This window comes from Bufo gargarizans, chromosome 6, assembly GCF_014858855.1.
Source record: "Bufo gargarizans isolate SCDJY-AF-19 chromosome 6, ASM1485885v1, whole genome shotgun sequence".
Taxonomy (NCBI): Eukaryota; Metazoa; Chordata; class Amphibia; order Anura; family Bufonidae; genus Bufo; species Bufo gargarizans.
Genome location: NC_058085.1, coordinates 49,539,959 through 49,554,191, shown reverse-complemented (window position 1 = coordinate 49,554,191; position 14,233 = coordinate 49,539,959). Strand labels below are relative to the sequence as shown.

At 48.5% G+C, this 14,233-nt stretch overlaps 1 protein-coding gene across 2 annotated transcripts in view; it reads right to left on the bottom strand.

The window, feature by feature from the left end:
• Nucleotides 1–14,233, bottom strand: part of COG1 (component of oligomeric golgi complex 1) — a 20,685-nt gene extending 6,452 nt beyond the window's left edge. Inside the window, exons 1-14 of one of the 2 annotated variants that reach the window (XM_044296075.1) lie at nt 13,900–14,233; nt 13,202–13,434; nt 12,727–12,908; nt 11,485–11,655; nt 11,123–11,279; nt 8,937–9,147; nt 7,089–7,868; nt 6,067–6,213; nt 3,782–3,943; nt 3,343–3,467; nt 3,152–3,260; nt 2,685–2,794; nt 1,550–1,625; nt 772–825 (exon numbers count right to left, since the gene is read on the bottom strand). In XM_044296075.1, the coding sequence (XP_044152010.1) occupies nt 799–825; nt 1,550–1,625; nt 2,685–2,794; nt 3,152–3,260; nt 3,343–3,467; nt 3,782–3,943; nt 6,067–6,213; nt 7,089–7,868; nt 8,937–9,147; nt 11,123–11,279; nt 11,485–11,655; nt 12,727–12,908; nt 13,202–13,434; nt 13,900–14,202 (2,793 nt within the window). In that variant the 5' untranslated portion in view covers nt 14,203–14,233 and the 3' untranslated portion in view covers nt 772–798. The remainder of the gene's footprint in view (nt 1–771; nt 826–1,549; nt 1,626–2,684; nt 2,795–3,151; nt 3,261–3,342; nt 3,468–3,781; nt 3,944–6,066; nt 6,214–7,088; nt 7,869–8,936; nt 9,148–11,122; nt 11,280–11,484; nt 11,656–12,726; nt 12,909–13,201; nt 13,435–13,899) is intronic. The other variant, XM_044296074.1, reaches the window with a different exon arrangement.

The window sequence follows — 14,233 nt, the reverse complement described above, 5'->3', positions numbered from 1 at the left end:
TAAAAACAATAGATTTTTGACTAATGAAAATCTGCCCATTTGGTGTTGAACCCATCATTCATGTGTAGGGGGGAGAACAGGCACTAGATCTACAATTACGTATCCCAAGTTACATACTGTATTTATACTCCAGAGCTGCACTCACTATTCTGCTGGTGGAGTCACTGTGTACTCTACTTATCGTTCACTGTGCTCAGTAATGTATATACCCCATTACTCCACCAGCAGAATAGTGAGTGCAGCTCTGGAGTATAAATACAGGATGTAACTCAGGATCAGTACAGGATATATAATGTATGTACACAGTGACTGCACCAGCAAAATAGTGAGTGCCGCTCTGGAGTATAATACAGGCACAACTTTTTATGTTGCGGAGAACAAGTTGCATATAGCAACCAATAAAATGACTACTTTCTAACATGCAGTAGAGAATCTGATTGGCTGCTTCTTGCCTGCATGCATAATTTATGCCCCAACACAGTGTATATGTTCCAGTCTAGATTCCCCCGTCACTTCAAAGCCCATCCCCCGTTTTGCCGACACTCAAGCTGTGACGTTACACCGCTCACAGCAGGAAGACAGCAGAATCAGCCGGGGTAGCTGGAGCGGTGAATAACTCTGCATTGTGCGGTGAGCCCCTCCCCCGCTCCTCATGGTATATGTAGACATATTTTGACTTGTACTTTAAGTGCTGCCACGGCAAACAACGTGCATTCAAACTAATGGGATTCACTGCAAGACACATCAAAGGCAAACGGCTGAGCAGCTTACGCATCACAGATCCCGGGCGGGAGGCGTCTACAGCAGGATGTGGCTCGCTAACAGCTAGAAGTCAAGTTACAGGAATTACCAACACGGCTGTGACAAAGAACCGGCTGAAACTGACGAGCGCCTGATCCTGGGCAAGAGACCAATGCGGCGTACAGGCAATTTACCTTAGACCAGGCATGCCCAACCTGTGGCCCTCCAGCTGTTGCAAAACTACAACTACCAGCATGCCTGGACAGCCTACAGCTATTAGGGTATGCTGGGAACTGTAGTTTTGCAGCAGCTGGAGGGCCGCAGATTGAGCATACCTGCCTTAGACTACTGGTATTATAGCATTTCAACTGAATGGACTGAGCTACAAACCCTAACACACAGGACATGGACAAGAGTGATCAATATCTGATCGTTGGGGGGGGGGGGGTCTGACTCCCAGCACCCCCTCCAATCTGCTGTGTAAAGGGGCCGTGGTGCTCTGTTGAGTGCTGCAGTCTCCTGGCAACTTACCAAGCACAGCGCTGTACATTGTATGGTGGCTATGCTTGGTTCTGCAGCTCAGGCCCATTCACTTGAATGCGTCTAGGTCATGTGATCAATGACCATGATGTCACTGGTCTAGAAAGAGGCTGCAGCGCTTACCGGAATGGTGTGCCCACTGATCAGATATTGGTGACCTCCTGTGAATAAGCAATCCATATCAAGATCTCAGATAATCCCTTTAAGTGTACCTCTAGGCGCACACTGCAGCCAGTCAGGAGAGCTTGTCATGGAAACCTGCACTCACCTGCATTTTCACATCTTCCACAGTCCTGCTCGTTGACTTGCGTGAGCTTGACATACTAAGGGGAAGCAGCCCAAACCTTTCAAAAAAAATTAAAGTTGAGAGTGGATTATGGGGCCAGCTTCATCACAGGCAGAGAACCAATTCACATGTATGTAGGGTCTAAACGTCAAGGGAGCCTGTCAGCAGGACAATCACAGCGTTTTGTCGCGCGTTCCCGTACATAGACTTCCGTGAACGCGTGACAATGGGCGTTCGCTTGCACAGGAGCCGCGTATGTGAGACGCCCGTAGAATCGCACATACAGAGCGCTCCATCCAGTACGCTCAGGTGTGAACCCAGCGTAATAAGAAGAATCCTAATCTGGCCTTATTAAACCTCACTGTGGCTCTATTTGCCCCCAAAACAGGTTTTTATAACCTGTTATTTACTTACTTAAGGTGCTCAAGGGGAGGTCCGTTAATACAGGGTGCCCGGCCGCACCCCTGCTGTCCGGTGCCCAGCGCCGCCTTCCCTGTCTTCAGAGCCGCCTTCTACAGCTCAGCGCCGCCTCCGCAATCCTCCCCGTCCCTCTGCCAGATCCCGCACCTGTGCGCTAGGCTCACCCTGATGCCAATTTGCAGGTCATATCAGGGTTGAGCAAAGTGCGCATCAGGCCGGCGCATGCGCACTTCGCTCAATAAAGCAGCTGCCAGGAGTCTGCACAGGCGCGGGATCTGGCAGAGGGACGGGGAGGAGGATTGCGGAGGCGGCGCTGAGCTGTAAAAGGCAGCGCTGAAGACGGCGAGGGGTGCGGCCGGGCACCCTGTATTAATGGACCTCCCCTTGAGCACCTTAAGTAAGTGATTGACAGGTTATAAAAACCTGTTTTTTGGGCAAATAGAGCCAAAGTGAAGATTAATAAGGCCAGCTTAGGATTCTTCTTATTAGTCTGGACATGAGCATTTGTTTAGGTTAGAGGGGTTACATCTGATGACAGAATCCCTTTAAGTGCACCAAGGGTGGGTCCAAGGCACTCTTTGCACCCTTGCTCCTTCTTGGTGGACAGGACTATGCGGGAACCTGGCCCTGTCCATCAAGAAGGATCAGGTTTCCCAGAGACTAAGTTACTGGGAAGATGATCGATAGACATAGTCACCGTATCTGGCTGGAAGCCAATGGCAGGACATTGTGCGTCTCCGGAACCCCCAGGGTGGAGCTTCTGCTGGTGAACTGGTTTTCACTTCCTGTGAGTAATCCAAAGAGGACCTGCAAGGAACAGGAACAGGAGTCACTACAAGGACTACTACTCCCATCACGTCATAGAGCATCACTGGCTGGATATACAAACAGCAAGGGCTCATGCACATGAACGTATTTTCTAACCGTGTCTGTTAATTTTTTTTTGCGGAACCATTTATTTCAATGGGTCCGCAAAATAAAAAACGGAAGTTACTCTGTGAGCATTCCGTTTCCATATGTCTATATGTCCGTTCCACAAAAAATAGAACATGTCCTATTATTGTCCGCATTACGGACAAGGACAGGACTGTTCTATGAAGGGCCAGCTGTTCCGCAAAATACGGAATGCACACGGACGTCATCCGTATTGTTTGTGGCACGTACCGAGGTCCTCTGGGCCAGCCGGTTTAAATTAACATTCAAGTGTGGGGTGAAGACGTCCAAATCAAACGGATCAATGCAGCTCTCCAGCTGATCGGCCACCTGCTGAATCCTGTAAGGAAAAACATTTCAGGTGAGACGCGGGGGGAACGATTTCTCCTGGGAACCCTATGACAACACTCACTGTCACATACCTGGAGTCCGGCTTGCTTTTACCACTTTTACCATTTTCTGAACGAGAGCCGAGGATTAGGCACAGGTAACGGAGGTCAAAGAGCAGCTGCAGAGCTCTCGTCTGTGTGACGGAATTTGCAGATTTCTAAAAGAAAAAAAATATATGCAAAGAAGTATCTCCCAAAAATAGACAACCACCTCACTAGGGCCACCTTGTGGAAGTGGTTCCTTAGGAGTCAAAGTCTGACTTTTTAACAAGCCTTGGAACGTGACAAGGGAAAATAGCAAAGCCAAATATCCAGACATAGCGAGCCACTGCCAGAAGGTGGCACTAGCGAGATGCTCGTCTTTCCCTGGGAAGTGCCTCTTTGCCTTTAAGAAACATGACACTTTTTGTGTAATTACCATTTGGAATGATGGTTCAAATATAGCAAACAAAAAGCTCATGTTAGACTTTACCTTTCCCAGACCTTCTTGGCATAGCTTCTCATATGCACTGAGCACTTCATCCTGGCAACTCCTTAGTAACGCCTGCAGGGTCACTTTCGGTAGGGCATGCCCTCCGACGCAGTTGACGGCTTGGCACAGGTTGAACAGAAGGGACTGGACGTGCCAGGAACACTGCAGTCGGTGAAACATACAAAAAAAAAAAAAATATGAGGAGCGTCACTAATGGGACTGAACCCATCACATTCTGTGCCTGAATCCAACTGAAAAGGACATGGAGTGCGGAGAGCTCTGCTTTCGCCAATCAACACTGCTAAGAACACTTTACCGTTGGTCCTAGCGATCAGTATCTGATCAGTGGGGTCCGATCAGCTGTTTGAGAAGTCATCGGCACTCCGGTGAGTGCTGTGGCCTCCTCTCTCTGCTTACTAAGCACAGCCGTGCCTTCTCAAACAGCTGATTGGCAGGTGACCTGGGTGTCGGACCCCCACCGATCAGATACTGATGACCTATCCATAGGTTATAATCTTGGAAAACCCTGGGACGGGAAGTATCTGACGGGGATCTCCTGACAACTCTGTTCCCTCAAGTCCGTTTCAGTTGGATGCAAGCACCGAACGCAACATCTTGATTTTGGAATAATGTATTGATATTTTACATCCCAGTGTGCTGTAAATACTATAGAGGGAATTCATCACACCCTGCATCCAGAATTCTGGCTTCAAAGAGGTGCAAAATAGGGATTATTTGTACAAAAATTTTGTGAAATGTTGCTTTTTTTTGTCACACCACTCGATTCAGTTGTGGACGTGGTTAGCTGAGGGAGGGGGATTTCTCTGTCAGGCATCAGCACCACTGTGAATGAGATTGCGGGTAGCCCATGTCTGTACATGACAGCTGGGGGTCCCATGAAGGACCCCAGACTGCCCTTTGTATATGCCTTATTAGGCCGTGCCAGAGGTGCAGCCTGATAGACTGCCTGTTAGTATCCTACTGACAGCATAATACACTGTACTACATAATTAGTACAGTATATTGTAGTGATCAAAGGATTGCAAGTCAAAGTCCCCTTGTGGGACTAATAGGTGAAAAAGAGAAATAATTAAAGTTTTATTTAAAAAAAAAAAAAATCTCCAAGTTAAAAAAACAAAACACCCACCTTTTGAAAAAAAATTAAATCCGCTCATTTGTACCAGTGCACCAATAACAACCCGAACTATGCATTGATCACGTAATTTATCCTGCACGGTGAAATCCGTCAAAAATTCTAATTTATGCCAGAATTTCTGGTTGTGCATGTTCGAAAAAACTGAATAAAAATAAACGATAAGTATTATGTACCCCAAAATGATACCAATGGAGACTACAAATCATCCCACAAAAATCATCAAGCTCTAACACATCTGTACAAAGTAAAAGTACAAAAAAAAATAAAAAAAATAAAAAAAGTTACGTGTACCCCATAATGGTGCCATTCAATACTATAACTTTTCCACAAAAAACAAGCCTTTGTACGGCTACATAGACGGAAAAAAAATATATATATATATAATAATAATATATATAAAAAAAAAAATTAATTATAGCTCTTGGAAAACAATGATAAAAAAAAAAAAAGCTTGGTCATTAAGGTGCAAAATGCATAAGGGGCATAAGATCCAAAGATCTTAAATGAGCAAAGTGTAAAATAAAAATAAATAATAATAATAATGAATAACCCCACCAAACACTACAACCACAGCTTCTAGCCCCATGACCATACTCTATATATTTCCACCTATATCAAGAAGGCCGTTATAAAAAGGGTGCATAATAAAAAAAAAAAAAAAAAGTTTTTTTGTGGCATTGAAAAATTTTCCTGGGTAAAAAAAAAATATAAATGCTTAAATAAAAATGGCAAAAATAAAGCCCCATTTATCCCTGAAAAAAAATAAAATAAAAATAAAATAAAATAATATTACCGTAATTAAATAACTGAATGAAAAAATAAAATAAAATAAAAAGTTATGGCTCTCAAAGATGAATGTACTAAAGAAGAAAAAGCTGAAAATGCACCCAGGAGAATTGGGGAGGGGGGGTAAATGGTCGGTCTTGAACTGTTTAAACCAGATTTATCAACTGAGACTTTTCTAAAAAGTTGCAAAAGTTGTCACAATCTTACTCCAATTGGAGTAACTAGTAACAGAAGAGTTAGACTTTAAGATGCACCAAATTTGATACATTTAGTACAAATTACGGCAATGCAGACTCCTGCAATTGCGCTCTTCACGACTCTCCCCCTGCACAAAAGAACCCACCTGTCCAGGGAGTCGGATCTTTGATGTTACGCTGCTTCCTGCCTCAGTTTCCTCCTGAATTTCTATTTCATCCCACTGGGTGGCAGTAGCGAGCGCTGAGCCGGCTGTGTTCTGTAGTAAGGTGTTGGTGAAGGAGTGGACCAAGTGCTGGGAAAAGAGGCGAAAACAGGGGATGTTACAGAGAAATGAAAATACTAATCTATTAACTACCAGGTCGTCACTGCATCCTGAATGCCACCAAGTACATCAGCAGCACACATCTGTATTGTGTCCTGATGGGCTGCTACAATGTATCAGTTGTCACTGTGGAGTCACTGTGTACGTACATTACATTACTTATCCTGTACTGATCCTGAGTTACATCCTGTATTATACTCCAGAGCTGCACTCACTATTCTGCTGGTGCAGTCACTGTGTACGTACATTACATTACTTATCCTGTACTGATCCTGAGCTACATCCTGTATTATACTCCAGAGCTGCACTCACTATTCTGCTGGTGGAGTCACTGTGTACGTACATTACATATCCTGTACTGATCCTGAGTTACATCCTGTATTATACTCCAGAGCTGCACTCACTATTCTGCTGGTGCAGTCACTGTGTACATACATTACTTATCCTGTACTGATTCTGAGTTACATCCTGTATTATACTCCAGAGCTGCACTCACTATTCTGCTGGTGCAGTCACTGTGTACATACATTACATTACTTATCCTGTACTGATCCTGAGCTACATCCTGTATTATACTCCAGAGCTGCACTCACAAGCTTGTTGTCATACACAACTCCTAACACCCGACACCTGTAATGCATTAGGTCAGTGGTTCCTAGATACAGCACGACCTCGCAAAATGCATATCTCCAAAGCAAGTTCAAGCAAGAGTTGGTATAAATTTCAGCTCTGAAGCCTGCAGAAGTGTGAATGCAGCTCTGAGTGCGGTCTCATGACGGGTGCACCATCCTAGATGTCTATCCTTACCCCCTCTTGCCTCCCACCGCTCAGAAGGTGCCACTTACTTTGACCACAGTGGTGCTCCAGATGGAGTAGGCTTCCAGAGATTGGTTTACGAGTTTGTCTTTCAGTTCTTGCCACTTGCAGACGACCTGCGGCTTCTCGACGGCTCTCCCTTTACCAGACTTCTTGCCCGTCTTAGTCTCTCGTATAGTCTGTTCAATGCCACCAGTCTTTCCCAAGACGCACTGCTTCAAATGTGGGCAGAGTTCGCTCAACGACTGGCACAGCCTTGCCAGGAAAAGCACTTTACATAAGGCACATGCGCTACGGTCGCCAAGTTCTGCTTCTCCAGCGGTTCTGAGCTGTGCCTTGACCGCATCCTGGATGTGCTGCATACACGCGAGGCAATGGTGGCCCAACATCTGCTGCACCGTGCTGGCATCGCCGTATCGATCAAAAGCCGAGGGCTTGCCGTCCGCTGTGAGAGGTTCCTTCTGCTGGTCTGTAGCGGACGTCTCCCTTGGCAGGTAGGAGAACAGGTCTTCTAGTTTGACCTTCAGTTTGGAGTCTAAGGCCTGGCAGAAGCTCTGAACGCATGGAGTGACTGCCTGAGCCTTCAGGGATAGGCCGCTCCAGCGCTGGGGGCCGCGGTTTGCCACACTGATCCAGGCGGCATCTGTCGGGAGGTCGCTTTGGCTTTCGGACCATAGGAAGGAGCAGATGTTGCTCTCGTGCTGGGCATGTTTGAGGGTGTCTGGGCCCCTCTCGAGGTCCTGCAGTGTGGAGCGTAGGAGCTGCACGGAGTCGCTGGAGATGGACTCAAGACCTTCTTTCATCAGAGTCTGCGCAGAGAGGACAGAATCATCAGAAGGAGACAGTTATATGGTCCTGGGCAGAACCAGCCTTAGTCCACATGGTACCCTGTGTAGATGGGCACTGAATGGAGACCAGGGTGGAGTGCCACACAATACACACACTCAGCGCCCATACAAAACACGTACAATATCACAGTCATAGAAGGAGGCATGGTGAACATTCTGAGATGGCACATCTCCATTTGTGCCCAAGTGCCACAGCAAAAGCCAGCCATGATACTATGGGCTCTTGGTGCCAAGTTGTGACTTTACTTCTGCACTCACCTAACCTTTTGGGAGATGGTGTGCCCATCCAGCTCTAAGCTAAAGAGCTGAGCCTGACTGGTTGCTAGGGCTACACTGCCTAACAACCAGTCTTTACAATAGGGTTGTCAGACAGCAGATAACCTAGCAACCAGGCTGTCAGCGAGGAGCTAGATCTTCAAATGTCAGAGAAGGTCGGACACGGGTACTCTTTCTCGATCTCTCTGCCACATTAAGGTGAAGGGTTCTCTCCTGGGTGAGAACATAAAGGGATATTCCCACTGCTCCTATCTCCAGGACGGGGCCCCTGAAGTGAACAGAGAGCAGCACATGTGTAGCCCATTCCTTTCTGTGGGAGCTCGGCAGTCCCGTTCACTTCGGGGGTGCCGTTCTGGAGTTGGGACCTACACCTATCTGACACCGATGCCATATCCTAGTGATATTCCATCAATGTCCAAGATGTGCCCCCGGAACACCATGTGCAAGATGTGCCCCCAGAATCCCTTTACGAGCCAGAATTGACTAGCTGCCATTTAATGCTACCATATCAGAGGAATGTCCAAGATGGGAACACCATGTGCAAGATGTGCCCCCAGAATCCCTTCCATCACATGAACGGCCAATCACACATGTAATGCTCCCCCTCCCCTGCAGCAGGCGCTCACGCTGATCACCGCGGGGGGTAAAGGAGCCTTTTTTTTGTTTTAAAAAGGGTTAATCTTCACGAGAAGACCCCTTTCAGGAAGCTCCGGCGACCACCAGTATTAGTCAGAGCTCTCTCACTGCTCTTACCTGGAGTCGCTCTAAGAACAGCTGCTGCATCATGTCCTCCCAGAAGCGGATGGGTCGGTCCAGTAGTCGCCGACAAACCTTCTCCCAGTTCTGCCTCATGGAGTCGCTGGTCAGCAGTTCCCACGCAGCGTCTCTGATGCCGGCCAGGCCCTTCAGGGTCTTCACATAGACAAGCAGAGCGGAAATGCCAGACTTAATGTCCTCGTTACACCTGGAGGAAAGACCACGTCCATGAGCAGACCCTTCTACATTGGACACACTATTGTCAATTGTCTTAAAGGGAGTTTTCAGCCTTAATGGGGTCACCTTTGTATTAGGCTATCAATATCTGCTCAGTGGGGGGTTTAACAAACCCCTCCCCAATCAGCTTTACCCCGAGGTTAGGCCATCAATTAAAATGGAGTGGAGTGGACCGCCCCTTTAAGTAAGGCCATCAATATAAAAGGAGTGGACAGCCCCTTTAAGTAAAGCCATCAATATAAAAGCAGTGGACAGCCCCTTTAAGTATGGCCGTCAATATAAAAGCAGTGGACAGCCCCTTTAAGTATGGCCGTCAATATAAAAGCAGTGGACAGCCCCTTTAAGTAAGGCCATCAATATAAAAAGCAGTGGACAGCCCCTTTAAGTAAGGCCATCAATATAAAAAGCAGTGGACAGCCCCTTTAAGTAAGGCCATCAATATAAAAAGCAGTGGACAGCCCCTTTAAGTAAGGCCATCAATATAAAAGCAGTGGACAGCCCCCTTAAGTAAGACCATCAATATAAAAGCAGTGGACAGCCCCTTTAAGTAAGGCCATCAATATAAAAGCAGTGGACAGCCCCTTTAAGTGAAGCCATCAATATAAAAGCAGTGGACAGCCCCTTTAAGTATGGTCGTCAATATAAAAGCAGTGGACAGCCCCTTTAAGTAAGTAAACCTCAAGGTGTCCATGAACAGTTCTATCAGTTCCTAATTGTTTTGCAATTCCCTACCATCTTTAAGATTTCTGCTAGCAGTCAGTGAATTGAAATATTCTTACCTACTAATCATCTTTCTAAGGGCTAGTTCACATAACTGTGTGCTGCCCGTTGCCGTATTGCAGACCACATTTGTGGATCCACGGGCACCACTCTGTGTGCATTCCGCGTCGCGGATGCGGACCTATTCATTTCAATGGGTCGGCAAATCCGGAGATGCGGAACGGAACACTACAGAGTGCTTTCAGGGGTTCCGGTCCGTGCCTCCGAAAAGATAGAACATGCTCTATCTTCATACGGAACGGAGGGATCTCGAACCCATTCAAGTGAATGGGTCGACGATCCCCATGCGGCTGGGCCACGGTCGGTGCCCGTCCATCACGGACCCTAATTTGTGGTCCACTGCACGGGCACGGGAACGGGAACGAACCCTAAAACTCAGCCATACACCTTCAAAAGCTGATGGCCACACCGCTGGCGGTGGCTTATCTCTCATGTGAACAAAGGATTGGGCATGCTGAAATACAACCTGTCTGATCTTCCAGTACCCCGCACACCCCCCTTCCCCCATGCTACGGTTTTATTTCCGGCCCAAAAAACGGAACACTTGCTATTTTCCCATAGGAATGTATTAATGCTGGATCTGTCCTTCCTGTCTGCGCATGCGCAGACTGAAATAAAATAAATGCCGGATCCGTTTTTCCGGATGACACCGGAAAGACGGATCCGGAATTTCAATGCATTTTTATGACTAATCAGGATACGGATCAGTCTTACTAATGCCATCAGTTGGCACACGTTTTGCCGCATCACTCTGCCGCAAGTGTGAAAGTAGCCTTACTAGATCAAGGGTCTCTAAATGGGTATTCCCATCTCAGATATTGATGACATAACCCTGGGATATGTCATCAGTGTCAGGTGCAGGTCCCACCTATCTCCAGAACAGGGCCCCGGAAGTGAAGGGGCACAAGCGCAGCCACCTTCCATTCACCACTATGGCACTTTCGAAAAGCAGCCAAGCGCCGGCTATTTTCAGAACTCCTACAGCGGTGAATGGAGGGTATATGCGCATTCTGGGGATAGAAGCGGGTCTCGGAGGTGGGACCTGCACTTATCTGACACCGATGGTGCATCCTGGCGATATGCCACCAATCACCAATGTAGTAGATGGAACATCCCTTTAAAGGTGACAATTTCAATGTAAACTACTAAAAGTCCTTAGATCTTACAGGTGAATCCACTGCTGCAGAGTCTCCCGCAGATAGTCCTGGCTTATGGGGTGAGCTAAGGTCCGCAGGGTGGGCTGGAAATCCACGACGGAGGGCGGAAGGTGCTTGAACCAGCTGACGGACTGCATCTCCTCCCGTAGCACCTTCACGGCTTTTCCTGCAATATAACAGATACGTAAAATGGGCGAGGCTCACTGGCACAGCGTGCCCATGTCTGCCAAGTGGAGGAAACTTCCTCCTTGTTGATGACGGACACAAAGCATTGTGAGACTGGTCATTCTATGGCACACGGTGCCCGGGGAACTGGCACGGCAGATCAGACCCAGGAAGTAGATACCAGGCATACGGGTATCGCGTCTTACCTCCTGCCTGCTGGGCAGTGACCGTCTCTAACATAGAGAATAAGAGGCCACAGCTTAGAGCGGGGTTAGCGGGCACATCATCCGGCTGGGTGTAGAAGAGGGCATGGGCCTGGTACAGGGTATTGGCCAGAAGTTCCACCAAGGAACACACTTGAGACTTTATGCTGGAGCCTGGAAGACAAGAAGACGTGACATGGAACCCGGTGCCTACCTGCTCAGACCTTACTCACACCATCCCCGCCTCCCACAGCCTGTGTAATGAACTGCTCAGCAGCACAGAGTATTTCAGGAGTTCACACAGGTGCTCAACTGTCCACCAGTTGCTCTGTCTGTCCTCATATCACATGATGCGCGCCTGCGTACCATTTAGGCCTCCTGCACATGAACGTGTGCTGCCCGTTGCTGTATTGCGGACCGCATTTGCGGATCCGCAATACACAGGTGCAGTTCCGTGGGCATTCCGCATCAGGGATGTGGACCCATTCACTTCAATGCGGAGATGTGGAATGGTGGGGAACGGAAGCACGGAACGGAACCCTACGGAAGCACTACGGAGTGCTTCCGTGGGGTTTCGTCCTGTACTTCCGTTCCGCAAAAAGATAGAACATGTCCTATCTTTTTAGGGAACGGCCGGATCGCGGACCCATTAAAGTGAATGGGTCCGCGATCTGCAGCCTGCATTTTGCGGGCCGCAGCACGACCACGGGGCGCACACATGACTGTTTTTTTTTCCGTTGGCGGGCTGTTTTTTTGCGTTCCGTATACGGAACCATTCATTTCAATGGTTCCGCAAAAAAACGGAATGTACTCCATATGCATTCCGTTTCCGTATTTCCGTAAAAGATAGAACATGTCCTATTATTGCCCGCAAATCACGTTCCGTGGCTCCATTCAAGTCAATGGGTCCACAAAAAAAACAAAAACTGAACACATACGGAAATGCATCCATATGTCTTCCGTATCCGTTCAGTTTTTGCGGAACCATCTATTGAAAATGTTATGGCCAGCCCAATTTGTTCTATGTAATTACTGTATACTGTATATGCCATACGGAAAAACGGAACGGAGAAACGGAAACAAAAAACGGAACAATGGATCCGTTAAAAATGGACCGCAAAATATTGAAAAAGCCATACGGTCGTGTGAAAGAGGCCTTATTCTAATTACCGCATGGCTCTGGGGGGGAGGGGTCGGTCAACAGGTAATGACTCCCTAATTACCCCCTAAATGATGCGTTCTCACCGTGATGCGGCTGATTGAGCAGCTGCTGGATGCCAGCCTTTCTAGCCAGCAGGAGATCAGCCAGGGCTTGGCGCGGAGAGCTGTCCTCCAGAAGCATGATGGAGCAGAGCGCCTCCGCCACAGACTGGTCAGAGGCCGAGGAACATCTCAGAAGGGACTTGCTCTCCTGCAGAATGGTGGAGCTGCAGAGAGGATACGAGGAATGTACATGGAAATCAGACCTTGCAAAAAACATGGCTGCACTCTTCTAAAAACAGCGCCCCTTCTGTCCGCAGGTTGTGAGCGGTACTGCAATCACTTCAGTGTAGGGGGAGCTGCAATACCAGACACAACCTGGGGGCAGGTGTGGTGCTGTTTCTTCTACTTATGGGCACCTACACATCCAGAGTATACGTAGCATGGATGCCCGCTATCCGTACCTCCTGGTCACATGACCCATATGATTAACTGCAGGAGGGACCCTCGCGGCTCTTACCGGAATGTGCCAGCTGCTGCCACCTGCCGTATGAGAATGGGGAAGCGGGCGAGGACGGGGCTGTAGCGGGAGGCGGAGGAGTCCAGCTGCAGGTGGGTGTGCAGGTGGCAGCACAGTAGGTAGAGCTGGGTGGCGCGCAGGTACTGAGACGACTCCATGGCGCTCCAGATCTTCTCTGGAATCTCCAGCAGCAGCTTGATCTGAGCAGCCATGCTGTAAAACCGCTCCTGGGACTGAGAAAAGAGAAAATGACACCCGACTGCGGCATTTTACATCTGTTCCAACATCTCTGCTTTCTGTCAGTGAACGGAGACTTTGCACTTTACATCCAGAGCCCAAAAAACCAATACAGAAGTAGCATTTCTACAACTGTAAGCAGCCTGGACTGATACACTGTAACAAACCATCCGTTCCCGCCTCATGGTTACCTAGTGCTAAGGGATGGGAAGAAGAAAATTGGGCAAGTCATGTGACTCAAAGCGAATACCCCCTTGTTCGGGGCATCATGTAGTGCCCCTGCCAGCAGCGTACATATCGGGGGTGCAGATATGGCTGCTACAGAAGGGCCCTGGGCTCAGGTGCAATATATCTGGTGCAATTCCTTACTCTGCCACATAGCAAGTGGGGGCGCTGTTGCAGTTTTTGCACACCTCCAGACATAACAATGTAGCAGAGCCGACCCTACTGCGCATGCTCACCTGTGCAGCGCTGCTTCCCCGGAGCCCCGAGGCCGGGCTGGGCTTGGACTTCAGGGCCCCGCAGTAGCGCTCCATATCCCGCACTGCCTCCACCACCAGCCCCGCACTCTTCCTCATCTCTCCTATGGTGTCCGCCGCCTCGATCAGATCCCGGTACCGCTCCCCCACCATCTGCCGCAGCTCTTCCTTCTTCTGCTCGATCTCCGCCCGCACCTTCCTCTCCAGCACCCGGATCTCCTCGGCGCTGTGCACCTCAAACAGGGCGCTGGGATCCCGCACCTCACTCAGCTTCATCGCCGCCATGTTGACTGCCAGCGCAGCCAGGAAACCAGCT